Source organism: Nycticebus coucang, chromosome 10, assembly GCF_027406575.1.
Source record: "Nycticebus coucang isolate mNycCou1 chromosome 10, mNycCou1.pri, whole genome shotgun sequence".
Lineage (NCBI taxonomy): Eukaryota > Metazoa > Chordata > Mammalia > Primates > Lorisidae > Nycticebus > Nycticebus coucang.
The window spans coordinates 114,676,016-114,703,933 of record NC_069789.1 but is presented as its reverse complement, the minus strand read 5'-3'; the positions used below and the strand labels follow the sequence as shown (position 1 = coordinate 114,703,933).

General features: G+C 51.9%; 1 protein-coding gene across 2 annotated transcripts; it reads left to right on the top strand.

Annotated features, from left to right (window-relative positions):
* The first annotated feature begins 432 nt into the window (after positions 1 to 432).
* Positions 433 to 27,192, top strand: POLD1 (DNA polymerase delta 1, catalytic subunit). 2 transcript variants are annotated; one of them, XM_053605804.1, is made up of 27 exons: positions 433 to 938; positions 10,058 to 10,260; positions 10,557 to 10,670; positions 14,536 to 14,682; positions 14,761 to 14,886; positions 14,953 to 15,121; positions 15,202 to 15,277; positions 15,346 to 15,478; positions 15,786 to 15,952; positions 16,232 to 16,336; positions 17,502 to 17,642; positions 17,729 to 17,839; positions 18,586 to 18,777; positions 18,870 to 18,958; positions 19,043 to 19,159; positions 19,354 to 19,467; positions 19,762 to 19,837; positions 22,706 to 22,801; positions 23,002 to 23,139; positions 24,280 to 24,455; positions 24,686 to 24,838; positions 24,972 to 25,074; positions 25,630 to 25,762; positions 25,836 to 25,949; positions 26,251 to 26,303; positions 26,379 to 26,476; positions 27,051 to 27,192. In XM_053605804.1, the coding sequence occupies exons 2-27, from the start codon at positions 10,059 to 10,061 to the stop codon at positions 27,154 to 27,156; spliced, it is 3,249 nt and encodes a 1,082-aa protein (XP_053461779.1). In that variant the 5' UTR covers positions 433 to 938; position 10,058; the 3' UTR covers positions 27,157 to 27,192. The 2 variants fall into 2 exon arrangements, with proteins under 2 accessions (XP_053461779.1, XP_053461778.1); XM_053605803.1 differs by having other exon boundaries at positions 436 to 938; positions 19,762 to 19,909.
* The last annotated feature ends 726 nt before the right edge of the window (positions 27,193 to 27,918 follow it).

The window sequence follows — 27,918 nt, the reverse complement described above, 5'->3', positions numbered from 1 at the left end:
ATTAAAAACCAAGGGGCTGGGCCTTCCAAGTTGTGGAAGCTGGTGGGCAAAGGCTGAAATACGAGAGGTCCTGCTGAATTCAGGGTAAGGCAAACCATGAAGCCCTTCCAGTTCCTCCTAACCCCAGGCCAGCCCCTTGATGGGGTACATAAATGAATTGGATGCACAGCTCTGGTCAAGGGCTAGTGGAGTATTTGTTGCACGGATGGCTGGGCACTGAAAGGTACACTTATTTGGAGTGGCGTGTGGGACGGTGGAAATGAGGAACAGTTGAGAACGATCATTCTATACTATTAAAAGTAGTGTACTGACTGTGTCCTAGGTGTGCCCTCTGAGCTCGGAGTCTAGTTTGCAGATGGAGAAACTGAGACCAGAAACAGGAGAACGGGCCACGGTACGATCAAGTGTCGGCCAGCCTCTGCAGGGAAGCCGGCCAAGTGGTGGCTAGCGCCCAGGCAGTTCTCCCGGTACCGATCATGGAGAAGGGAAGGCGCGTGGCCTGACAGTGTTCAGCTCTGGGTGCGGGGCAGAGGACTGTGCCGCTGCGCTAAGAAAACCAGGCTGGGAATGCAGTCGCGGGGGGCGTGGTATTGTGCTACGTCATGAGGAGGTGGAGTTAACGATAATTTGTCCCTGGGGGAGAGGTCATTTCCCAAATGAGCGGAGGGGGCGTGGCCCTCCTCGGAGTGTGGCGGCAATGGGCCTGCGCGCTCCAGAGTCAGGGGTCACGGCGACGTAGGCTGTGGCGGGAAACGCTGTTTGAAGCGGGCGAGTAGAGGAAGAAGGGGCATTGGCATTCAGCCTGGCAGGGAAGGAGACTTGAGACGAGCACGAAGGCCTGAAAGAGGTTACAAGGGGTCGCGTGGGACGTGGTGGCAGGCGGAGTCCCCTTGGCCCAGGGACGTGCAGAAGAGGTGCAGGGGCCAGAAATCTCTGGGGCTAGTATTCTGGGGGCGCGGGAAAATGACGGGGGGTGGGGGAGTTGGTGTGCTGGAGGCGCTTACGCTGGGCGCCAGGCCTGGTTGGGGGGGAAGACCGGGGAGCGGAGGAAGGTGGGGGCAGGAGGTGGGCGGGCCGGGGCCTAGGAGGCTTTGCGGGGCCGAAGAGTGCACGTGCAGGCTTAGGGTCATTTGTTCGCTGGATATTTATTGAATAGTCTGTGACAGGCACGGCAGTAGAAGCAGAACTACAGCAAGAACAAGGCAAAGAGAAGGTCCCTGCCTTGTGAAGACAGAAGGTAGAGAAGTGATAAGTACAGTAATACTAAAGCAAAGCTTTCAGTCTGTGGTAAGTTGTCTGAAATGAAACAAGAGAGTAACGTGGTCATGACCAAGAGGCAGCCTGTTCTTTAGCTAGAGTGATCAGGAATCGGTCTCTCTGGGGAAGTGACAGAGCCCTGTAAGGAAAGATGGGACGATGAGTTGGGAAGGACCTTGGTATATTTGTAGCTGGAGCCGAGGGAACAAGAGGGAAGTGCGGATGCAGTTAGAGTCATTGTGGGGGGATCAGATCGCATAGGGCTTTGTAAACCTTGGTATGAGATTTGGCCTTTATTCTAGGTTCAGTGGAGAGCTCTGGGAGGGTCTGAGCCTGGGAGTAATGTCATCTGCCCTGTATTTTGAAAAATTCACTGGCTGCTGAGTGGAGATTGGATTGCAGCAGGAGTACGAGTGGAAGGAGGGAGACTACTTAGGGGGCGAGAGCTGGTAGTGAGTAGCTGTGCTGTGGTATGCAGGTGGACAGAATCCATCAGGCTCTGGCTATGGAGCCAGCAGGACTGTCTGACAGACTGAGGCCGGGTGTGAGGGGAAGAGGAGCCCAGGATGACTCCTGAGTTTGTGGTTTGAGCAATAGGCCAGATGGGGAAAAGTGAGGGAGAAGTAGGTTTGGGGGTGGCATTCTGAAGGCAGAACTTAGATGGGGGAATGAATGGGCAGGGTTTAGAGAGGAGCATGGGAGGAAGCAGGGTGATTTCAGTGCCTCAACCTCAGTCCTCCCTACTTAAGGGTCCTGTTGTCCTTGTCTCTCCCCCTTCTTCTTGCACTTTCCCTCTTTCTGAAATGCGTTAAAGTTCTTCAGAAAGATATGGAAGGGTAGTGCTTGTAGCTCAGTGGGTAGGGCGCCTGCCACATACACTGAGGCTGGCGAGTTTGAACCCGGCCCTGGCCAGCTAAAATCAACAATGACAACTGCAACTGTGGCAGGGTGCCTGTAGTCCCAGCTACTCAGGAGGCTGAAGCAAGAGAATCGCCTAAGCCCAAGAGTTTGAGGTTGCTGTGAGCTGTGACACGACAGCATTCTACCAAGGGCAACGTAGTGAGACTCTGTCTCAAAAAAAAAAAAGATATGGAAGGCCACAACCAGACAGTGGAAAAATACTGAGGCATAAAAAAGCACGAAGCATTGACACATGTTATAGCACAGTGAACCTTGAACACATTAAGTGAAAGAAACCAGACATTCGGGCGGTGCCTGTGGCTCAGTGGGTAGGGCGCTGGCCCCATATACCAAGGGTGGTGGGTTCAAACCTGGCCCCCGCCAAACTGCAACAAAAAAATAGCCGAGTGTTGTGGCGGGCGGCTGTAGTCCCAGCTACTCAGGAGGCTGAGGCAAGAGAATCACCAAAGCCCAGGAGTTGGAGGTGCTGTGAGCTGTGATGCCACAGCACTCTACCGAGGGTGATAAAGTGAGACTCTGTCTCTACAAAAAAAAGAAAAGAAAGAAAGAAGCCAGACACAAAATCTTACCTATTCTGATACCCCATTTATAGGAAATGCCCAGAATAGGCACATCCATGGAGACAGAAAGATTAGTGGTCATCAGAGATCAGGGCCAGATGGGCTGAATAGGGGGTGACTGCTAAAGGATGCAGGGTTCCTTTTCAGGACAGGAAAAGAGTTCTGAAATCACCCATGATGATAGTTGGGTAACTCTGAATATACTAAAAATCATTAAACTATACATATGTACCTTAAATGGGTGAATTGTGTAGTATGTGAATTATATCTTCACAAAACTATTGCCAGATGAAGTCTTCTCCCTACCCTGTCTCTCAGGTAACTTCTGTCACCAGTTTCTTACCTCTCCTAGAATGATGCGTTAAAAAGAGAAATATTTGTACATATTCTCCCACCCACGTGGTAAAAATGTTACTTTTTTTTTTTTTTTTTGAGACAGAGTCTCACTTTATTGCCCTCCATAGAGTGCTGTGGCATCACACAGCTCACAGCAACCTCCAACTCCTGGGCTTAAGCGATTCTCTTGCCTCAGCCTCCCGAGTAGCTGGGACTACAGGCGCTCACCACAACACCCGGCTATTTTTTGTTGCAGTTTGGCCAGGGCCGGGTTCAAATCCGCCACCCTCAGTACATGGGGCTGGCGCCCTGCTCACTGAGCCTCAGGCACCGCCAAAATGTTACTGTTTTTATTTTATGTATTTCTACCCTAACGTATTATTTGGAACATTTCAAACCTGCAGAGAAGTTGCAAGTACAGCGAACAACCATATACCTTTGCCTAGAGGCACGGGTCATCAACATGACACCTCATTTGTAGTGCCTATGGCTCAACGAGTAGGGCGCTGGCTCCATATGCCAGAGGTGGCGGGTTCAAACCCAGCCTCTGCCAAAAACTGCAGAAAAAAATAAATAAATAAAATAAACACACACGTGCAGCCTTCTTTCTTTTTTTTGGCTGAACTCTTTGAAAGTTGTGGTCATCATAATACTCCATCTCCAAAAGCTCCAGCAAGTATCTCTTAGGAATAGGAGTTCTATATACATACATACTTACCATAATCAGGCGATTGAATGAGACACTACTATTATTACATAGACAGTTCTTATTTAGATCTACCCAGTAGTCCCTGTAATATCCTTTAGAGCCAATTACAGTTTTTTTGTTTGTTTTTCAAATTAATAAGAGGGTACAAATGTTTAGGTTACTTCTTTTTTTTTTTTTTTGAGACAGCCTCAAGCTGTCACACTGGGTAGAGTGCTGTGGCATCACATCTCTCAGCAACCTCCAACTCCTGGGCTTAGGCAATTCTCCTGCCTCCACCTCCCAAGTAGCTGGGACTACAGGCGCCTGCCACACGCCCAGCTATTTTTTGGTTGCAGCCGTTGCCATCATTGTTGTTTGGTGGGCCCAGACTGGATTTGAACCTGCCAGCTCAGGTGTATATGGCTGGCGCCTTAGCCGCTTGAGCCACAGGCGTTGAGCCCTTTTTTTTGTTTTTTTTTTTTGAGACGGAATCTCTCTTCTGTCACCCAGGCTAGGGTGCTGTGGTGTCATAACTCACAATAACCTCAAGCTGCTGGGCTTAAGTGATTCTCTTGCCTCAGCTCAGCATCCCAAGTAGCTGGGACTACAGGCACCCACCACAATGCCTGGCTGGGGTTTCTCTTTTTAGTAGAGATGGGGTCTTGGTTTTGCTTGGACTGGTCTAAAACTCCTGAGCTCAAAGGATCCTCCTGCCTTGGCCTCCCAGAGTACTAGGATTACAGGCCTGAGCACCCCACCAGCTGGCCAGGTTATACTGTTTTCAATTCTGAGGTAAAGTTCAAGTTGTAGTTGAGCCTTTCACCTAGCTGAATACCCTCACATTGTGCACATTAGGTGAGATCCCGTCAATCACCCTCTTTTCTCCCTAGTTTTCAATTTTTTTTTTTTTTTAGGAGAAACCTTTTATTGGCACAGACATTCCTTGTTAAATTGACAGGGTGAAACAGTGATTTTTATAGTTTTCAGTTTTTTAATTTAAGTTTCAGTCTAGGATTATACATATTTATAGTGACTTTTTCTTTTTTCTCTTGTTTTTTTTTTTTTTTTTTTTTTTTGCAGGTTTAGGCCAGGACTGGGTTTGAACCTGCCAGCTCTGGCATATGGAGCCGGCTCTCTACTCCTTTGAGCCACAGGTGCCACACTGTGACTTTTTTTTTGAGACAGTCTCACTTTGTCGACCTCAGTAGAGTGCTATGGTGTCATAGCTCGCAGCAACCTAAAACTCTTGTGCTCAAGAGATCCTCTTGCAGCTCGGTGCCCATAGCTCAGTGGATAGGGCGCTGGCCACATACACTGGGGCTGGCAGTCCGGGCCTGCTAAACAACAATGACAACTACAACAAAAAAATAGCCTGGCCTTGTGGCGGACACCTGTAGTCCCATCTACTTGGGAGACTTAAGGCAAGAGAATCGCTTGAGGTTGCTATGATCTATGACGCCACGGCACTCTACCCACAGTGACATAGTGAGACTCTGTCTCAAAAAGAAAAAACAAAAACAAAGAAAGATCCTCTTGCCTCAGCCTATCTACTGAATAGCTGGGACTAGAGGCACGTGCTACAACACCTGGCTAGTTTTTCTATTTTTAGTAGAGACAGGGTCTCACTCTTGCTCAGGCTAGTTTCAAACTCCTGAGCTCAAGCAGTCCACCACCTTGCCCTTCCACAATGCTAGGATTATAGGCATGAGACACTTCGCCTGACCTCAGAGTTTTTCTTTCACAACATCTAACAGTTTTAAGAATTCCAGACCAGGGCGGCGCCTGTGGCTCAGTGGGTAGGGCACTGGCCCCAGCCAAACTACAATAACAACAACAACAACAGAAATAGCCCATTGTGGTGGGCGCCTGTAGTCCCAACTAACTCGGGAGGCTGAGGAAAGAGTTGGAGGTTGCTGTGTGCTGTGTGACACCACGGCACTCTACCGATGGCAATAAAGTGAGACTCTGTCTCTACCAAAAGAAAAAAATTTCCAGACCAGAAGTTGTCACCCTTCACTTTGGATTTGTTTGTTTCCGGATGACTAGAATCAGTATCAACATTTTCGTAGACCTTATTTTTTTTTCTCCAATGCAAATGATAAATTCTTAGCACACCCTTCTGCACCTTGCTTTTTCTACTGAACAATGCCTCTTTTGAGAGCCATCCATATCAGTACACAAAGAGCTTCCTCATTCCTTTATACAGCTGCATAGTATTCCATTGAATGGACTTAATTTATTTGAACGGTTCCCTAGGCAAGGACATTTAGGTGATTTCCAGTCTTTTACGATTTCAGACAAGGCTCTTGGAAAAAACCTTGTAAATGCAGTTTTCATATGTGATAGCATAATTGAAGCATAAATCCTTAGATGTAGAATAACTGCCTCCAAACTGATGTTTTTAACTGAAGTACAATTTACATTTAATGTGATGTGCATTGTCTCGGGTGTGCAGTCTCTACCCCTTCCCTGTCAGTCTCTCCCATTCTAGAAGCAGGCACTAATCTAATTTCTAGCACCACAAATCAGTTTTGTCAGTTGTTCAAGTTTGTGCAAATGGCATCATACAGTATGCACACTTGTTTTTATTTAATTTAATTAAATTAATTAACTTATTTACTTATTTTTGCAGTTTTGGCCAGGGCTGGGTTTGAACCCACCACCTCCAGCATCTGGGGCCAGTGCCCTACTCCTTTGAGCCACAGGAGCCACCCCTTGTTTTTATTTTTTTACTGAGATGAAATTAAATCCTCAAACTCTTAGGCTCAAGATATTCTCTTAGGGTGGTGCCTGTGGCTCAAGGAGTAGGGCGCTAGCCCCATATGCTAAGGGTGGCGAGTTCGAGCCTAGCCCTGGCCAAAAAAACTGCAAAAAAAAAAGACATTCTCTTGCCTCAGCCTCCTAAGTAGCTGGGACTACAGGTGCCTGCCACAACACCTGCTAGTTTTTCTTTTCTTTTTTTTTTTTAATTTAATTAATTTTTTTTTTTTTGAGACAGTTTCACTATGTCACCCTTGGTAGAGTGTCGTGGCATCACAGCTCACAGTAACCTCAAACTCTTGGGCTTAAGTGATTATCTTGCCTCAGCCTCTCAAGTAGCTGGGACTACAGGCACCTGCCACAATGCCCGGCTATTTTTGTTGTTGTTGTTGTTACAGTTGTTTTTTAGCTGGCCCGGGCCAGGTTTGAACCCGCTACCTTCAGTGTTTGTGGCTGGCGCCATAACCACTGTGCTACAGGTGCCGAGCCAAGTTTTTCTATTTTTAGTAGAAATTTTTAAAACTGTCACTGTCATGAAAGAAAAAGAAAAAATCCCAGACCATTTTAAAGCAAACAATTCGGTGGCATTTGGTGCATTCACAGTATTGTGCACCCATCACCTCTATCTAGTCCCAAAAAGAAAACCCATTAAGTAGTCAGTCCTCATCCCCCCAACATATACTTTTTTTGTGTTTGCCTTCTTTTGTACATGTTGTTGATATGCATCCAGGCACTGCGTATATCAGTAGCTGACTTTTTAATACTGAGTAGTATTCGTTGTATAGCATGTCTGAACATTTGGGAAAATAAATTACCATGAGTTCAGAATTTTTCAGTGTGGTGTTTATTAAGGTCCAGTAAACACTGTGGCCCAAGAAAGATCCAAGCTGATTTTTCCACGTTACTGTTCAAACATTACTGTGTGCTAGATGAGTAGGCAGCTTTGCGCTGGAAGTTTGTCAAAAGCCCGGTGTTGTCCTCTGTGTCAAGGCTGGCTCACCATTACATCCACGTTCTAGCCATCGAGAAGGGGAAGAGGATAGAGAGCAAGCAGCCAGCCATATCCCAGGAGCCTCATAAGGGCTCTCCTGTCTCACCCCTGGCAGTGCACACTGGGAAATGTAGTCTTCAGCTGGGCAGTCTATGGCAGCTCTGAGATTTGAGGGGCAGTTCTGTGGCTAAACGGGCAAAGATATGGAATGATAGTTATGGGATCCAGAGGTGCTTACTGGAACCTGGGTTAGCTGACCTGTCCCTTTCCCCTCTCCCAGGTGGATCTGGAATCACCCTGGGTTCTAGTAATCCCTTCTGTCTCAGCCTGGACCCTGGGGGATATGCATGTTTAATTTTATTATTATTTTTTTTTCCTTTTTTAATTTTTATTAAATCATAGCTGTGTACATTAATATGATCATGGGGCACCATACTTATTATTATTTTATTATTATTATTATTTTTTTTTTTTTGAGACAAGTCTCAAGCTGTCGCCCTGGATACAGTGCCCTTGTGTCATAGCTCACAGCAACCTCAGACTCTTGGGCTTAAGTGATTCTCTTGCCTCCACCTCCCGAGTAACTGGGACTACAGGTGCCCTCCACAACTCCTGGCTATTTGTTGTTGTTCTTTTTATTGTTGTAGTTGTCATTGTTGTTCTAGCAGGCCTGGGCCGGGTTCGAATCTGTCAGCCTTGGTCTACGTGGCCAGCACCCTACCCACTAAGCTATGGGTGCCACCTGACATGCACTTTCTAAAAATTTTTTTCTTTTATAATAATTTCAAATGTATAGGAAGGTTGAAATAAGAATAGCATACAGAACACCTGTGCACACTTTGCTCAGCCCTGTCTCAGCATCTCTCCCTGTCTCCTTTATGAGCTGTATAGGTGCATGCTTTCTGTCTTTGCCCACACCCACTCTGAAATACACACACTTTTTTTTTTTTTTTTTTTAGAGACAGAGTCTCATTTTGTTGCCCTCTGTAGAGTGCTGTGGCATCATAGCTCACAGCAACCTCTAGCTCTTGGGCTTAGGTGATTCTCTTGCCTCAGCCTCCTGAGTAGCTGGGACTATAGGCACCTGCCACAACGCCCGGCTATTTTTTAGTCTTAGTTTGGCTAGGGCTGGGTTCAAACCCACCGCCCTTGGTATTTGGGGGCTGGCACCCTACTTACTGAGCCCAGGCACTGCCTGATACACACACTTTTTAAAAAATTCAGAATAGGGCGGCGCCTGTGGCTCAGTGAGCAGGGCGCCGGCCCCATATACCGAGGGTGGCGGGTTCAAACCCAGCCCGGGCCAAAACTGCAACAAAAAAATAGCTGGGCGTTGTGGCGGGCGCCTGTAGTCCCAGCTACTCGGGAGGCTGAGGCAAGAGAATTGCCTAAGCCCAGGAGTTGGAGGTTGCTGTGAGCTGTGGCCATGGCACTCTACCGAGGGCAATAAAGTGAAACTCTGTCTCTACAAAAAAAAAAAAAATTCAGAATAGTTGGTATATATCATTTACCCCTAAATACCTGAGTGGGTATCTCAGAATATTCTCTTAGCTGAGATGCCATGCCATTTCTCACTCTTTTTCTTATTACATTTTTGATCCTTCATGTTCTGCTGGCAGATTTTTTTTTTTTTTTTTTTTTTGTAGAGACAGAGTCTCACTGTACCACCCTCGGGTAGAGTGCCGTGGCGTCACACGGCTCACAGCAACCTCTAACTCCTGGGATCTCACTCTTTTTCTTTCTTTCCTCTCTCATTCTTTCCCTCCCACTCTCCTTCTACAATATAAAATAAACTTTTATGTCATAAAAAATATATATATTCTCTTAACAAACCACAATTAAGTTACCAACTTAGCATTAATATAATCTTATCTAATCTACTAGAGGATATATACTTATCACAGTATATATGTCCAAAATGATTTTCTTATAGGTTGCAATTACGAAAACAAATAACAGTGTCTTTGGTTTGTGTTTGTTTTGTTTGCTACAGCAGGTCCTGGATTGGGAAAGAAAGAGAGCTTCTTAGGTGTTTTAAGCTAGGAAGGATGCTGATCAGATTCATCTTTCAGGGTCTTCCCTGGCACCTGATGCAGTGACTAGCCTTGAAGCTGGTGCTTCCCAGCTGTTTACTGAATGAAGGCTGGGGCATAGGGGATGGTGGGTAGGTCAGCATGTCAAGGACACGGGTTTATGGTGAAGAAAGAGATGTGCGGGTAGAAAGGGTAGAGGGCATGAAAGGTAGGAGATGAGGGGCCTGTAAAGGGCAAGTGAATAGGGAAAAGGATGTAGGGCTTGAGCATGTGAGAAAAGGGTTAAACTGAGGTGGGAAGTAGAATGGGATGTAATTATATTATCAATTAATTGAGCATCAGGATGTGTCACCCAACCCATTAGCCTGCATGGTACAGAGCTGTGTCTTTAGATATTCCTGAGTGTCATTAAAAGGCTCACAGTCATGGTGAATGCACGGAAGGTTGTTGAGGAGACAGGGAAAGTGGTATCTCTGGTTAGAATTCCCATCAAGCCTGACTTGCCCTGCAGGATGGATGGCAAGCGGCGGCCAGACCCAGGGCCAGGGCTACCCTCAAAGCGGTCCCGTAAGGACCTCTGGGATGAGGATGAGACACCTCAGCCATCCCAGTTTGAGGAGGACCTGGCTCTGCTAGAGGAGATGGAGGCAGAGCACAGGCTACAGGAACAGGAGGAAGAGGAGCTACATTCGGCCCTGGAGGGAGCCACAGATGGTGAGACTTAGAATGAGAATTCCCTGATGCTTCTCCCCCATTCACACACTGGTCTTGCCTCTGGCCAAGACTCAGTTGCAAGTTTGACTTGTGACCCTCCTGTCGGTATGCAGCCTTGCTGCCTGTAGCTTCTCTTCTGACCCTGACCCTTGACTCTCATTCTCTCCCAAGTTTCCTGCCTGACACACCACCACCTCCACCTGATTCCTTTCATAATTGGATGCCATCCTGGTCCTAGAGGGCTATTTCTAAGGAAGGACCATGACTCCATAGCCTACTTCCTTCCCTCTCACCAGGGCAGTTCTCCCTGTCAGCCATAGACTCCCGCTGGCTTCGGCCCACCCTGCCACCCCCTGACCCCCAAGCAGAGCCCCTCATCTTCCAACAGTTGGAGATCGACCATTATGTGGGTGAGTTTGGGGGTAGAGGCAGGGTGGGAGAAGGGGCCCTGGGCTCTGGGTGGAGGCAAGGCCTGGACCACCCCATAGTCTCTGCCCCTCTGGTGGTCAGTCTGTGGGAGGAGATGAACACAGGCAGTCCCAGCCCAGGGATCAGGTCTGTAAGAGGAAGGGCAGGGGTCCAGGAAGGTTTCCTAGAGATGGTGAGCACTTACCAGCTGAAGGTGAGAAGAGCTGGCTCCTTGCAGAGGGGAAGAGTCATGTTTTTCCATCCATCCATCCATTCATTCACTCCCTCATTCATTCATTCAGTTAGCACCTTGTGAGCATCCACATTGAGCCAGGCCCTGATTGTAGGCAGATAAGGTCCCTGCCCTTAAAGGCTCATATGCTAGAAAGACAATAAAAAAAGGAATGTCGGGCGGCGCCAGTGGCTCAAAGGAGTAGGGCGCCAGCCCCATATACTGGAGGTGGTGGGTTCAAACCCACCCCAGCCAAAAAAAAAAAAAAAGCAATGTTATGTCAGGTGGTGAGAAGGGTTGTGGAGAAAATAAAGTAGGGTGAAATGTAAATTTGAGGAACAAAAGGGAGACCAGTGTGGTGGGAGTAAGAGGCAAGGGGTGAAAATGAAGGCATGGAGTCACTGAGGTCTCGTTAGCCCAGGCAAGGATCTCAAGGAGAACCTCGAGATCCCACCTTGAGTGAGCTGGCATGTTTGGTAAAGGGGCAGTCTAGCTCCCTGCGTAGGACAGGCAGACAGGCCACACAGCTGACCGAGTACTGGTGTAGTGAATATGTAAAGACCACTCAGGTCTTGCCAGTGAGAAACAAACAACCCAGGTCAAAAGTGGACAAAAGGGCTCGGCACCTGTGGCTCAAGTGGCTAAAGCGCCAGCCACATACACATGAATGAGTTGGTGGGTTCAAATCCAGCCCTGGCCTACCAAACAACAATGATGGCTGCAACCAAAAAATAGCTGGGCGTTGTGGCGGGCGCCTGTAATTCCAGCTACTTGGGAGGCGGAGGCAGGAGAATCGCTCGAGCCCAGGAGTTGGAGGTTGCTGTGAGCTGTGATGCTACAGCACTCTACCCAGGGTGACAGCTTGAGGCTCTGTCTCCAAAAAAAAATGGACAAAAGACTTGAACAGATGGTTCAGCTAAGAGGACACATCTGATGGCAAATAAGCCCCTGAAATGATGCTCATTAGACATTAGGGAAATGCAAATAAAAGCCACAGGGAGAGAACACACTTCTTTAGAGTGGCTGAAGTAAGACAGATGGACAAGTGCTGGTGGGGACAAAGCAGCTGGAACACTTGAACATTGCTGGTACAAAAGCGAAATGGTGTGGCCACTCTTCAAGACAGCTTGGTGGTTTATTTTTGTTGTTGGCTTTATTTATTTCTCTGTTTTGTTTTGGATTTTTTGTTTGTTTGTTTGTAGAGTGCTATGACGTCACAGCTCACAGCACCCTCAAACTCTTGGGCTTACACGAGTCTCTTGTCTCAGCCTCCCAAGTAGCTGGGACTATAGGCACCCGCCACAATGCCTGGCTAATTAGAGATGAGGTCTTGCTCTGGCTCAGGCTGAGCCATCTTGCCCAGCTTGTTTGTTTTTAAGATAAAGTCTTAGTATGTCACCCAGGCTAGAGTTCAGTGGTTTGATCATAGCTCACTGCAGTTCTGAACTCCTGGGCTAAAGTGATCCTTCTGCCTCAGCTTCTCAAGTGGCTAGGGATGGAGGTACACACCACCATGTCAGGCTGATTTTTCAGTTTTTTTTTTTTTTTTTGAGACAGAGCCTCAAGCTGTCACCCTGGGTAGAGTGTTGTGGCGTCACAGCTCACAGCAACCTCCAACTCCTGAGCTCAAGCGATTCTCCCGCCTCCACCTCCCAAGTAGCTGGGACTATAGGTGCCTGCTGCAATACCCGGCCATCGTTGTTTGGTGGGCCTAGGCTGGATTCGAACCCGCCAGCTCAGGTGTATGTGGCTGGTGCCTTAGCTGCTTGAGCCACAGGCGCCAAGCCAATTTTTCAGTTTTTTTAAGAGATGGGGTCTTGCTGTGTTGTCTAGACTAGTCTGGAACTCCTTGCCTCAAGCAATCCAAATCAGCCTCCCAAAGAGTTTGGAGTACAGGTGTGAACCACCACAAGCAACCCACCTGGTGGTTTCTTAGAGAGTTTTGTTCTGTTTTCTTTTTTTTGAGACAATCTCACTGTGTGCCCTGGGTAGAGTGCTATGGCGTCAGCCTAGTTCACAGCAACCTCAAACTGTTGGGCTCCAGTGATTCTCTTTCCACAGCCTCCCAAGTAGGCTGGGACTACAGGTGCCTGCCACAACACCCGGCTATGTTTTTAGAGATGGGGGTCTCACTTTTGCTCCGGCTGGTCTCCAATCTGTGAGCACAGGCAATCTGCCTAAGCCTCCCAAGTGCTGGGATTACAGGCATGAGTCACCAATACCTGGCTGGTTTCTTATAGTTTTAAACCTACTCACCTTAGGACTGGCAATTCCAGCTCCAGTGAAACAACTTAGGTTCAAACACACCCTGTACACGGATGTTAGTGGGAGCTCTGTTCATAACCAGCAAAATCTGGGAACAACCCTGGTGTCCTGCAGCATGTGACACTGCTCCACAATAAAGAGGAACAAAGTGTTGACTTGTGCAACAGTACAGGTGAATCTCAAGGCCGTCATGCAGAGTGCAAGAAGCCAGACTAGAAAGGCTGTGTGCTAGATGTTTCTACGGACAGTCTTGGAAAGACTGTAGGGTCAGAGAACAAGATGGATGGGTGCCAGGGGTCGCAGGGTGATGACTACAAAGGGACAAGCTCCAGGGAGTCACTAGAGCAGCGAAACTGTTGTTTCCCAGTTTGGGTGGTAGTTGCCTGAACAGCTACATGCTTTAAAGTTTGTAACATTGGACATTACTAAGTCGATTTGAATTGTTTTTTACAATTTACAGGCTCACACCTGTAATCCTAGCACTCTGAGAGGCCAAGGCAAGTGGATTTCCTGAGCTCATGAGTTAAAGACCAGCCTGAGCAAGAGTGAGAACTGGTCTCTAAAAATATACAGGAGTTGTGGTGGGCACCTGTAGTCCCATATACTTGGGAGGCTGAGGCCAGAGAATCGCTTGAGCCCAAGAGTTTGAGGTAGAGCCCAAGTGATCATCCTCCCTCCACCTCATGAGTAGCTGGGACTACAGGCACCTGCCACAAGGCCTAGCTGAAGAGATGGGCGTTTTCTGTTTGTAGAGATGGAGTCTCTCTTTGCTCAGGCTGGTCTCGAACTCCAGAGCTAAAGCAATCTATCTGCCTCAGCCTCCTAGAGTGCTGGGATTACAGGTCTGAGCCACCACACCCAGCCACAAGAATTTTTTTTTTTTTGAGACAGTCTCACTATGTCACCCTCAGTAGAGTGCTGTGGCATCACAGTTCACAGCAACCTCTAACTCTTGGGCTTAAGCAATTCTCTTGCCTCAGACTCCCAAGTAGCTGGGACTACTGGCGCCCACCACAACCCCTGGCTATTTTTTGATTGTAGTTGTCATTGTTTGGCAGGCCTAGGCTGGATTTGAACCTGCCAGCTCTGGTGTATGTGGCTGGCGCCCGAGCCGCTGAGCTACAGGCATCAAGCCAGGATTTTTTTTTATATTGTAATAAACAGAAGCAGTTTGTAGCTGTGTGTAGCTGTGTTGTGGGAGATGGGTCCTAGGACAAAGGTGAGGACCAAAGCTAGGGAGGACACTGAAATACACATAATGGATAGAACAGCAGGTGGGAGCTGTCTGTAGCTACAGATCTAGGGAGACAAACCTTCAAGGAACCCGATGGGGGTGACCCCTGCCTTATCCTATGACTCCCGCACTGCAGGCCCAGCATGTCCCCTGCCTGGAAGGCCACCGCCATCCACTGGCTCTGTGCCTGTGCTCCGTGCCTTCGGGGTCACCGATGAGGGCATCTCTGTATGCTGCCACATCCATGGCTTTGCGCCTTACTTCTATACCCCGGCGCCCCCTGGTGAGTGGCCCCTGCCCAGAGACCCTGCCTCTGCCCACCAGAGGCCCCTGCACCCCTGACAGACACATCTCACACCAGGTTTTGGGCCTGAGCACCTGAGTGACCTGCAGCGAGAGCTGAACGTGGCCATTGGCCGGGACCAGCGCGGGGGAAAGGAGCTTGCTGGGCCAGCAGTGCTGGCTGTGGAGCTGTGTTCTCGGGAAAGTGAGTGACAGCTGGGGACCAGTGGGCGGGCCCTGCTGAGCTGGTCTCAGCCTTTTCTGTCCACAGGCATGTTTGGGTACCACGGACATGGCCCCTCCCCATTTCTGCGCATCACCCTGGCACTGCCTCGCCTCGTGGCCCCTGCCCGCCGCCTCCTGGAACAGGGCATCCGTGTGCCAGGCCTGGGCACCCCAAGCTTCGCACCCTATGAGACCAACGTTGACTTTGAGATCCGGTACAGCCCCTTCCTTGCTTCCCTGACCTCTACCTCCACCCTCAGGCAGCTTCTGCCCACTGACCCTCAGGCCCTTCCAGGTTCATGGTGGACACAGACATTGTTGGCTGCAACTGGCTGGAACTCCCGGCTGCAAAATATACCCTGAGGCTAAAGGTGCGCAGCTTCCCAGGTCAGGGCAGGGAGCCAGGGCCCTGCTGCCACTGACATACCTGTCCCCACAGGCTACAACTCTGTGCCAGCTAGAGGCAGATGTGCTATGGTCGGACGTGGTCAGTCACCCCCCAGAAGGGCCATGGCAGCGCATTGCACCCCTGCGTGTACTCAGCTTCGATATCGAGTGTGCTGGCCGCAAAGGTCTGTCTGTGAGGCCTGGAGCTCCTCCCCTCCCAGGGTCACTGATGTGCCTGGAGGAGTGTGGGGAGACCAGGCCTGGCAGAGGGACTAGCAAGTGTGTAAAGGCCCTAGGGCAGGGGTGAGAGGCCCTGGGGGTGAGGGCAGAGTGGAACACAGGTGTGTTGTATAGATGCAGCAGGCGGTGGGGACAGACTGGTGTGGACAGGCCAGAAAAGGTAGGGAGTGCAGCTGCTTTCCTATGTTGCGAGGGAGAGGCAGGAGTCAGGTCCCGTGCATCCCCTCTTAACCTCCTTCTTTCCCTCTGTAGGCATCTTTCCTGAGCCTGAACGGGACCCTGTGATCCAAATCTGTTCTCTGGGACTGCGCTGGGGCGAGCAGGAGCCCTTCCTGCGCTTGGCACTCACCCTGCGGCCCTGCGCCCCCATCCTAGGTGCCAAGGTGCAGAGCTATGAGAAGGAAGAAGACCTGCTCCAGGTGGCTCTCACTCCACAGCTCCCCCTATTTTCCTCAGTGCCCCATCCCAACCTCCATATCCCAACCTATCCCAGGTGTGCAACCTAGAAGTTGAGGTGCCTATGTCCCTGGGTTTGATTGGATCCCATGCACTGAGGGCTGAATGTCTCCCTTCTGGGTCCTGCAGTATTTTCAGATATATAGGAGGTGGGCAGACGTGGAAGGGAAGGAGTTCCAGATCATTCCAGCAGGGGAATTTGAGGCAGAGGGATGAGCAGGGTTACCCTGTGTTCCCCCCAGGCCTGGTCCAACTTCATCCGCATCATGGACCCAGACGTGATCACTGGCTACAATATCCAGAACTTTGACCTTCCATACCTCATCTCTCGGGCCCAGACCCTCAAGGTGAGGGCAAGGCCGGTGGGGAGGCTACCAGCTGGGGCCTTTGTGGCCCTGGGTGCCCTCCCTGTTCCCTTTTCTTGTGATTCTGTCCCCTCTGGTTATCCACTCTGGGTACCTGTAGCCCCTCACCTCCAGCAGTTCCAAAGACATTCTGGACACAGCCCTGTCCACCCTCAGAGTCCATGGAGTTACCAAGGCTCTTGTCAGTGGCAAAGGGGGAGTCACAGTTAGGTGAGAGAAGGCCTCTGTATTCAGAGCTGCAGGTTGAAGTTAGCAAGGTTTCAGCAAGCCATTGAATGGGTGGTTGCATCCAGGTCTTGCTTTAGAACGTGGCTAAATAAGCCCAGGTGCCATGGCTCAGCCTGTAATCCCAACATTTGGGGAGGCCGGGGCAGGAGGATCACCTTAGGCCAGGGTACTAAACCAGCCCAGCCAATATAGTGAGACCCGATCTCTACAAAATGTCAAAAATATTAGCTGAGTGTGGTGGTGCACACTTGTAGTCCCAGCTACTCAGGAGATGAGAGTTCAAGGCTACAGTACCACTGCCCAAGTCTGCTCAATCTACTGTTACAGTCACAGACCATAAACAATAGAAGTTGATTGTGTCATGATTCTTGAGTATAGAAAGTCCAAGATGAAGGTGTGATGCTAAGCCTGTGGGGAGGGCTCTGTCCTAGGCCTCTCTCCGTGGCTGGCAGGTGGCTATCTTCTGGGTCTCTTCATGTTGTCTTCCCCTTGTGCACATCTGTGCATACTGATTGCCCCTTTTTATAAGGACACCATTGTGTTAGGTTGGTGCCCACCCCAGTAATCTCATCTTAACTCAGTGCCCTGTGAAGGCTTATTTCTAAATGGAGTCACATTCTGAGGAACTGGGGTTTCAGACTTAACATCCTTGTGAGGGACACAATTCAGCCTGTTATGGGGAGCATATGTATTACTGTATGTATATTGTATACATTTGGCCCATGTGGCAGTGAAAAAACAAAACAAACTCACAATTCCCAGCAGCTCCAGGGAAAAATCTCCCCTAATCTTCAGCCTGGCATTGACATCTGGGCCACTGGGCCCCTCTCCTACCTGTGACCCCAGGGGCCTGGAATCAGGAGCCAGCCTGGCTCACACCACAGCCTCTCCCCGCCCACCTGGCTGTCCCACCCCACAGGTGCAGACATTCCCATTCTTGGGCCGTGTGGCTGGCCTCCGCTCCAACATCCGGGACTCATCTTTCCAGTCCAAGCAGATGGGCCGGCGGGAAAGCAAGGTGGTCAGCATGGTGGGCCGCGTGCAGATGGACATGCTGCAGGTGCAGCTGGGTGAGCCCAAGTGGGTACCCAACTTTGGGAGGGAGGCCACCGTCCAGGCCTGTGCACAGCCCGCATGTCCCTACAGGTGCTGCTGCGGGAGTACAAGCTCCGCTCATACACGCTCAACGCCGTCAGCTTCCACTTCCTGGGAGAGCAGAAGGAGGACGTGCAACACAGCATCATCACCGACCTGCAGGTGCCCACCCTGACCCTGCCACCACCACCTATTGTCATCATGACCTCTCACTTTGACCTCCTCTACCCTGTCCTGACCTAACTTTTACCTTCCCTGACATCTCATCTCAACTTTGTGCCTCAACTTCTGACCTCTTTCATCTACTTCTGTGACCTAGGACCTTACCTCCCACCCACCTTTTTCTGACCTCTGACTAGATTTCTGCCCATTCCTATGACTTTGTTTTTTTTTTTTGGAGACAGAGTCTCACTTGGTCACCCTTGGTAGAGCGCTGTGCATCATAGCTCACAGCAACCTCAAACTCTTGGGTTCAAGTGATTCCCCTTGCCTCAGCCTCCCAAGTACCTGGGACTGCAGGCCACCCGCCATAGCACCCCACAATGGGGTCTCACTGTGGCTCAGGCTGGTCTCAAACCCATGAGCCTAGGCATTCCACCTGCCTCGGCCTCCCAAGTGCTGGGATTACAGGTGTGAGCCACTGCACCTGGCCATTCCCATGACTTCTGTCACTGTGACCTTTGCCTGCCTGCCCTGACCCCTAGTCATACTGGCCCTTCAGACTGTTCCTCCTCTCTCTGATCCTGTTGACTCCCCAGCCCCCCACTGTCATCCCCGCCCAGACCCTTACCACTCCCTGACCATTCCAAAGCCAGCCTTGCCTCAATCAGCCTCCTGAGTCACCCCCCAGGCCACTTCATAGTGACCCTAGAACCCCAGCCCCTGACCCCATGGGTGCCTGTCCACAGAACGGGAATGACCAGACTCGCCGCCGCCTGGCCGTGTATTGCCTCAAGGATGCCTACTTGCCGCTGCGGCTGCTTGAGCGGCTCATGGTGCTGGTGAATGCCGTGGAGATGGCCCGGGTCACGGGTGTGCCCCTGAGCTACCTGCTCAGCCGAGGCCAGCAGGTCAAAGTTGTGTCCCAGCTGTTGCGGCAGGTCAGTAGGTTGAGCACTGTCCACACCTCCTTACCAAGGAGCCCTGCCAGGTTTGTGCCCACACCTCCATTTCCCACCTTCTCCACTCCCAGGCCATGCGCGAGGGGCTGGTGATGCCTGTGGTGAAGTCAGAGGGTGGCGAGGACTACACAGGAGCCACTGTCATAGAGCCCCTGAAAGGGTAAGGCACCAAGGCAGGGTAGGGGCAAGGCGGGGTGGTGTGGGGGCTCCCAGCCCTGACTCCTCCAGGTTTCTCCCCTCCCAGGTACTATGATGTCCCCATTGCCACCCTGGACTTCTCCTCACTGTACCCATCCATCATGATGGCCCACAACCTGTGCTACACTACACTTCTACGACCTGGTGCTGCCCAGAAATTGGGGTATGGTGCCCACATTACATGTCCCCTGAGGCTACCCTGGGCCCTACCTTCAGGGGTTCCCACGCTGGGGGCGAGGGGGTGGGGAACGTGAGGAGCCTGAGTGTGCTAATGTCTAAGGCCAAGATGACAGGGCAGAGGTGGGCCTGGAGGAGGAAAGGTGGCTGGGAACTCACCACTACCATCTTCTACCCCAGCCTGACCGAGGATCAGTTCATCAAGACACCCACTGGGGATGAGTTTGTGAAGACATCAGTGAGGAAAGGGCTGCTGCCCCAGATCCTAGAGAACCTGCTCAGCGCCCGGAAGAGGTGAGCTTCCAAGACCCCTCCCTGCTCAGAGCTTGGACTTGATAAGGCTTCTCAGCAGTCCCCAGCCTCCCATCTCCATCACCCCCAGCTGCCGGCTGCATTTGCCTATAGCTATGTGGGAACTAGAATAGATGCCCCTTCCAGCCAGCTCCCATCTGGCCGTTTGGCTGGAAGCCTCTGTGCAGTGCACAGCTTGCCTGGGTGTACATGGTATCCCTTTCTGGGAAGACACTCTGATCAGTGCCCTGAGACCTGGGGTGCCACCTGAGTGGCTTTTACCCTGTTCCCTCCCAGGGCCAAGGCAGAGCTGGCCAAGGAGACAGACCCCTTGCGGCGGCAGGTTCTGGATGGGCGGCAGCTGGCGCTTAAGGTGAGCGCCAACTCTGTATATGGCTTCACCGGCGCCCAGGTGGGCAAGTTACCATGCCTGGAGATCTCCCAGGTGAGTGCTCAGGCCTCTGGCAGGCAAGCAGGGGGCAAGTGGGCCCTGTGCAAGGGACAAGGGCTCTGTGTGTACAAACTGTATCCAGAAGTCAGGGCCTAGGCACCCTAACTCACTGGCTTTTTGGAGAGCAGATGCCAGCATGGCTTGAGCTATTGGTTCATTTGTTTGATCAGTGAACACTGAGCACATGCTGTGGGTCAGGCCTTGCTCTTGCCCTGGGGATACAGACAGTGACAAGATAGATGAGAGTTCTCTCCTAAATGTGCTCACAGCCTAATGTAGACACTGACAAGAACAGCAATAAATATGTCTAGGAGGCAAGTGGCACTAAGTGCTCTGTAGACAGATAAAGCAGGGGCTGGGCAGGGCCTACCACTCTGAGGCGGTGATGTTCACCCAGAGTCCACCCATCACATGGTCACCTGGTACCCTATGGACCTTCTACCCAGCAGGCTGTGCCCCAGCCCACCTCCTTCCTTATTTCTGTGAGAGTGACGGGAGGAAGGTACATTCTTCTCTGACTGATGGGGAAACAGGAAAGGGGCCATGTCTCTACTCAAGGAGACTGGGATAGGGCTTAGGACACCCAACAGCATATCCAGGCTCTGACACTTGATCACCATCACAGTGGGTATTTGGTCAGTGCCTGAGAGGATTGTAGACAGAGGAGCTCTTTGTCTTCCTCACCATCCATAGCAGCATCAGGCCTGCTACTAACCCATGGTAGCTCTGCTGCTTAGAAAAACAGATTTACAGGGAGACCACAGAGGATCTGAGTTTGTGAGATTCTGCCAGGCTAGAATCAGTGCCTTAGCTCCTAGCCTAAGAGGGCTTTAAGAGTCTACCTGCCCAGTCTTCTCTCCTGGGGTTTGAATCTTGGCACATTCCAGTCCTAGTAGAACAAGTGCTTCTCTGCTTGGTTACCTCCACCCATGGGGAGCCCCCTCCCTACCTGGGCACCATGTTACTTTTCATATGGCTCTGGATGGAAGGTGTGGAAGAATTGCCAGTGGGTGGGTATTCTGGTAGAAGAGGACTATGCACAACACCTCCACCTGTAGTTCTGGAGCTTCCAAGACTGCTCTCAGATTCAGGAGGACTAGAAGTATTCACAGTAATAATGTAATATAGCAAAAGGATTCAGATTAAAATCAGCAAAGGGAAAGGTGTCCAGGGCACAGTTTAGGAAAGACCAGGCACGTATCTTCTGGTTGTCTTCCAGTAGAGTCACACAGATAGCACTTATTTCTCCCAGCATTGATGCGTGACATCACAATATTGCCATCTAGGAAATCTCACCCCAGATTTTTTTTTTTCCTCACCCTAGCTTTGGTCTTTGGTGTCATAGTTTTTATTGGGTGTCACATAGGCATGGAGCACCCATGTTACTGACCTTAGTTACTCAGTTTCCAGCCCCCTCCTTCCGTAGATCCATCTGATAACAAGGCCCAAGATCCCCACCATAAACCATGTTGTTAGCATAAACTAAACAGAGACCCTCTTTATCAGGCAGGACATTCCAGGGGCTCTGGTCCTTTCTTTGGCCAAGGTGAATCCCTTTCTGCATCCCACCTTTTTGTCCTTTGTTTTATCCTCTATCTGTCCTTTCGTAGTCCTTGGCTGCCTCGTCAGCCTCCTTGGTGGAAAGGGACGAATATTTGGACATCAGGTTCCAGCTCCTAAGCAAAAGCCAGGCCAGGAGAAAGAGGTTAAAAAGGGAAAGAAAAGGAACATAGAACAGGTAGAACAAGCAAAAGGCAGATAGTAGACTTAAGCCTAAATACATTAGTAATTACAGTTAATGTAAATAGACTAAATGCTCAAGATAAAAGACTTAAGATTTTCTGACTGGATCCACACAAACAAAAACAGAAGAAATGTACCCATCTCTCTTTTTGGTGGTTCCACCCCCCAGCCTCAGTGTCTTTTCTTTTCTTCCTTTTTTTTTGGAGACAGAGTCTCACTATGTCGCCCTTGGTAGAGTGTCGTGGCGTCACAGCTCACGGCAACCTCCAGCTCTTGGGCTTTAGCTATTCTCTTGCCTCAGCCTCCCAAGTAGCTGGGACTACAGGTACCCACCACAACGCCCAGCTATTTTTTTGTTGTAGTTGTCATTGTGGTATAGCAGGCCTGGGCCAGGTTTGAACCTGCCAGCCCTGGTGTATGCGGCCAGTGCCCTAGCCACTGAGTGACCCGCGCCAAGCCCCGGCTATTTTTAGAGATAAGGTCTCGCTCTGGCTCAGGCTGGTCTTGAGAACCCGTGAGCTCAGGCAGTCCACTCGCCTTGGCCTCCCAGAGTGCTAGGATTATAGGCGTAAGCCACTGCGCCCAGCCTCAGTTTCCTTAATTACAAAATAAGACTATTAGAAAAGAATGGTTTCTCAGTGGGTGTGGTGCTCCCCTACACTGAAGGTTTTGTCATTGTGTAGGTAGGATCATTTCTTATATCACAAGGATGGGAGTAGCACCTCTGTGTTTCAAAGAGGGGCCCAGGAATGTCAGTGGTCCTATACCTCACAGAGCTAGCCAGAGTATCACAGTGTCAGAGAAACACTGAGCCAGTGGCTTTTCAGGCTATATTCGTTTGATGTCGTCAATTCCTCATCTGTGCCCAAAGCTCTGGGCCAGGACACCCTCTTTTTTCCAATGAACTATTGAAGAACAGATTTGAAAACTGAGGCCTAGGTCATCCCAGCCCATAGTGCCAAGCAGTGGCAGAGGCAGGAACTCTCTAACCCACATCCAGTGCAAATAACCCTGGGCCTTCACTTTGCATAATTCTCTACCCCACAGAGTGTCACTGGGTTCGGGCGTCAGATGATTGAGAAAACGAAGCAATTGGTCGAGTCTAAGTATACAGTGGAGAATGGCTACAGCACCAGTGCCAAGGTCAGGGGCTGCTCCAACTGCTGCCCTAAGATGGACCTGGGGCATTTGTGGGGACTGCAGGGTACCCAGGCCCATCTGTTCCCAGGCCTCCTGGTCACACCTTGTCCTGCTCTCCTGCTGCATCCTTGATCCCCTCAGCATCAGCCCCCCACCCATGCAGTGGCAGGAAGGACCTTCCTTCACACACAACCCCTCCCCAGGTGGTATATGGCGACACTGACTCTGTCATGTGCCGATTTGGTGTATCCTCTGTGGCTGAGGCAATGGCCCTGGGGCGAGAGGCAGCAGACTGGGTGTCGGGTCACTTCCCATCACCCATCCGGCTGGAGTTTGAGAAGGTACTTGCAACCCCCACCTTCCACCCTCCAGGGCTCAGTGTGGGTACTGCCTGTTTGGGGCGCTCTGATTCCCAGAGAGCCTGCAGAGCTATTTATGTACAAGTTTGAGGATCCTGTGGTATGTCAAGGTCTCTTCATTTTGGGGTACCCTGAATATCCCATTCTTTTGGTTCACAAACCCCTATGTCAAGGTATGTTGCTGTTTGGATTCTGCTAAGATTGGGCCCTTGGTTTTGGAAGCCTTCATAGCCTTGGACTTTGTTACACAGAACAGCATCTGTTTTTTGACAGTTTGTCACGATGTTCGTGGCTTTGTGGTTTCCTAGTACCTGACAGCAGTTGGGGATGCTGAGAGGGTGTATCTTGGATCTATGCATCAGTCTTCTTGGCTCCCAGGGTGTGTCAAGCTTGGCCCCAGGGAGCCTTGTGCCATACTTTTTTTTTTTTTTTTTTTTTTTGAGACAGTCTTGCTCTGATGCCCCAGGCTAGAGTGCCATGGTGTCATAGCTCATAGTAAACTCAAACTCTTGGGCTCAAGCGATCCTCCTACCTCAGCCCTGGAGTAGCTAGGACTACAGGCGCCAACCACAATGCCTGGCTAGTTTTTCTATTTTTAGTAGAGACAGGGTCTTCGCTGTTGGGAAGATCTTGAACTCCTGAGCTCAAGAGATCCTCCTGACTCAAGCTCCTGGGTAGCTGGGAGTGAGTCACTGTGCCTGATCCTCAAGCTGTATTTTTTCTCCACTGTTGAAAAATGTATCTGTGGGTGCCCCAAATCTCAGTCTTCCAGCTTGGCTAAGTATCTGCCTCAGGGCTTCCCCCATGCTTAGTCTTGTCTCTAAGAAGAGGGGGAAGCTCCATCGTAACAACTGCCCTCATGTTTTAGGAGATACCTCTGGGTTTATCGCAGTCTCTGTTTCAGATCAGGACTCCCTGGAATGTAAGGGCACCCAGTAGCCACCTAACAGCAACACACCAGGGTCTTAAGGTCCATCTCGCCAAGTTCAGGGCTTTTCCCCTCCGGTGTCTGAATCCTACATCTCTGGGCCTTTCCCTTGTCTGCCTTCACTTTCTGAGGGGAGTTTCAGGATTGGGGACTAGACAGTACGGTCCTGGGTCTCAGTCATGGGTCACTCCCAGGTCTACTTCCCCTACCTGCTCATCAGCAAGAAGCGCTATGCAGGCCTCCTTTTTTCTTCCCGGGCGGAAGCCCACGACCGTATGGACTGCAAGGGTCTGGAGGCCGTGCGCAGGGACAACTGCCCCCTTGTGGCCAATCTCGTCACTGCCTCACTGCGCCGCTTGCTCATTGACCGGTGAGTGAGACCCTTACCCCAGCCCTGTAGCCCAGCCCAGCCCCTCCTTGGTCAATTCTAGGGGTCTGGCCCCAGCCCCTCCTCCTCTAGGGACATAGGTATCAAGCCAGTACTTCCTCCGTGGTGAGGCAGCAGGATGAGCTACCTTGAACAGATGTGGGTTCAGCCCTTGCCTCCACCACGCTGTAGCCTCTGCCACCACCAGCCTGTCTGGCCTGCCTTCCCCACAGAGACCCAGAGGGTGCTGTGGCCCATGCGCAGGAAGTCATTTCAGACCTGCTGTGCAACCGAATCGATATCTCCCAGCTGGTCATCACCAAGGAGCTGACCCGCGCTGCGGCTGACTATGCCGGCAAGCAGGCCCACGTGGAGCTGGCCGAGAGGTCTGCTGGGGGGCAGGGTGGTACTATCCAGAAATAGCCCCCTTCTTCCTGCCAGCTGGGCCCACCACTTCCTATGCTCTCCACGCCTACCCCCCACCTGCCCTCACCCATCTACCGCCTGGTCTCCACACAGGATGAGGAAGCGGGACCCTGGGAGTGCGCCCAACCTGGGTGACCGCGTCCCCTACGTGATAATCGGTGCCGCTAAGGGCGTGGCTGCCTACATGAAGTCTGAGGTCAGACCCACCTGGGCTACCCACCCTCCCCGCCCCCTGGACTCTCACTTCTGCTTTCCAAGATGGGCAGGCTGGTGGGGAGGGGCGTGTGTCTCCCTGGGCCCCCCAGCCCTTCCCTGGGAGTCAAGTCTCTCAGCCCCTCTGGAGTTACTCTGACACCTCCCTTCTCTCTGCTTTAAAAAGGAGGCCCCAGTCCCTATGCTGCCCACAGCTATCTAGTCTCAACTTCCTAGGGTTCATCATCATCCCATCCTACCCAGACTTTTTCTGTGACTCATGTCCCAACTCCTGTGACCTCTAACTGGAGTCCTTCTTCATCCTTGCTTCCCCCTGTGAACTCTGACCCTTCTTCCCTGGTGACCTGAGGATTCCCCAGTATGGGTCACAGAACTTGTGGCCCACTCTGACTCCACCCAGCCACAAGCACATGTCACAACCTTCGGGGCAGCACTCCTACCCCTGGCACTGCCCCTACTGTTGTCCCTATGCCTCCAGCAGTTCCTGGGGCCCTGGTCTTGGCTGTCTGGTGGGTGACATGTAGTCATGTGGCCACAGGACCCCTTGTTCGTGCTAGAGCACAGCCTGCCCATCGACACACAGTACTACCTGGAACAGCAGCTCGCCAAGCCACTACTGCGCATCTTTGAGCCCATCCTGGGCGAGGGCCGTGCCGAGGCTGTGCTGCTGCGTAAGGGCCGGGCCAGGGGGGCTCCCCCAGGGGCTGCAGGGCACCAGCCCACACCTGCCCTCCCCTCCTGCAGGGGGTGACCACACGCGCTGCAAGACAGTGCTAACGGGCAAGGTGGGCGGCCTCCTGGCCTTCGCCAAGCGCCGTGACTGCTGCATCGGCTGCCGCACCGTGCTCAGCCATCAGGGTGAGGGCCATCTACCCTGGGGCCCCCAACCCACCACAGCCCTGCAAGCTGGCCCTGCACCAAGAGGCCTGGGCCCCTGGGCTGGGACCTCCCCTCTGCTGCCACCCCCCACAAAGGGTCCTCAGCCCGTGCCCCGGGAGTTCCCCAGGGGAGTTTTCCCCACACACGGGCTCCCTTGTTCTCTGGCCTTCAGGGACTTTCGGAAGCTGGGATGGGCCTCGGGCAGGGAAAGGGCAGGGATAGGTGTCCAGGCCCTAGCTGGGCCCCAGCACCTGGTGCTGACCCAGCCCCCTTCCTCTAGGAGCTGTGTGCAAGTTCTGTCGGCCTCGGGAGTCTGAGCTGTATCAGAAGGAGGTGAGGGGCTGGGGCGCCAGGCCAGGGTCAGGGAGACGGGGGCTGTGGTGGATGCTTAGCCCCTGCCATCCCCAGGTGTCCCACTTGAACGCCCTGGAGGAGCGCTTTTCCCGCCTCTGGACTCAGTGTCAGCGCTGCCAGGGCAGCCTGCATGAGGATGTCATCTGTACCAGGTGTGTGCCCAGTGGTCCCACTGCCTGTCCTGTCCCGCCCAGTGCTGAGGCCTATGGGGTGTGTGGATCAGACCTCCCACCCCAAGGTCTCTTCCTGAGTGCCTCCCTCTCCCCACTTACCCGCACCCCCTCCCCCCGGTGCTATGAGGCCTCCTGAGCCTGTATCCTCCCCTGCAAAGTAGACCCAGTCCAGCCCTCAGGAAGGTGTGCGTGCTCAGGTCTGCAGGGCTGGGCACCAGTGTCTGCAGGGAATGGCTGTCCTCCGGACACACCCAGCCATCCTGGCCCCCTCCAGGAGGGAGGGGCTGGGCTTTCCCCAGGGAACAGGTGGGCAGGGCGGGTTCCCACGGCAGGTGACAGGTGATATACAGCATGGCCCGCTTCTCACTGGGCACCCGCTGCTATCAGCCCCCCTTCCATGCCCACTGAGCAAACAGCCTGCTGCTAAGGGGGTGGGCAGGAGGCAGGGGCCAAAGTCCTGGGAACAGCCCCTACCCCAGGGATGGGTGCTCGCTGTCCCCACCCCATCCCTGGGCTGGGCACCAGCCTAACACCACCACCCATCCACCCATAGCCGGGATTGTCCCATCTTCTACATGCGCAAGAAGGTACGAAAGGACTTGGAGGACCAGGAGCAGCTTTTGCGACGCTTTGGGCCCCCTGGTCCTGAGGCTTGGTGACCTCAGAAGCACCCATGAAGATTATTTAATAAAGTTCAGGTCTTTGCCACCTGGTGTTCTGTGGTCTCTGTGGGGGCAAGTTGTATTTCATAAGCCAGGCCTGGAGCCCTGAAGCTCCTGCTGGGCCTCTGCCCTCAGTGCTGAGGTTTCTGTTGCCAGGCCTGCCTCAGTTTCCCTTCTGACCCCTCCCACGCATCTGTGAGTGACTGTCTTTCCACACATGCTCTCCACTGCCCCTGTGCTGGGCACCCAGCTGTCTGACCCCAGCCTACCCTCCCTGGTGGGCCGCTCCGCCCTCTGGGTGCTGATTTGTTTCCTCTGGGTCCTGGGGCAGCCCCAGGACAGAGGCTCCACTCCCCTGCATGACCAAGGGGACCCCCCCATCCCATGTCACACACCCACAGATGTTTCCATGTCAGGGTCCTGGTGATCAGCCTCAGGTCTGGTCTGCTTTTCCACCAGCCCCTGTCCACTTGAGAGAGCCCCTTGTGATTTCTCTACCTGTCCCTGTAGCATCCTGCTGCCACTCCTTACCCATGGCCCAGCCTGCTCCTGGGTCCACTCCCCCAATTCCTACTCCCCTTTCACTGACTTCCCTTCCTTTACTTTTTTGGGGTCCCCCAATCCAGGTCCTCTCCTATCCCTACCCTCTGTGGGGATCCCCAAATCCAAGCAGCCCCTGGCCCGCCCTCCCTGCCATGTGACCACAGGGTTGTGCAATCCAGCCCCCTCCCTAAGGGGATTTTTGAGGAGGGCTGAGCC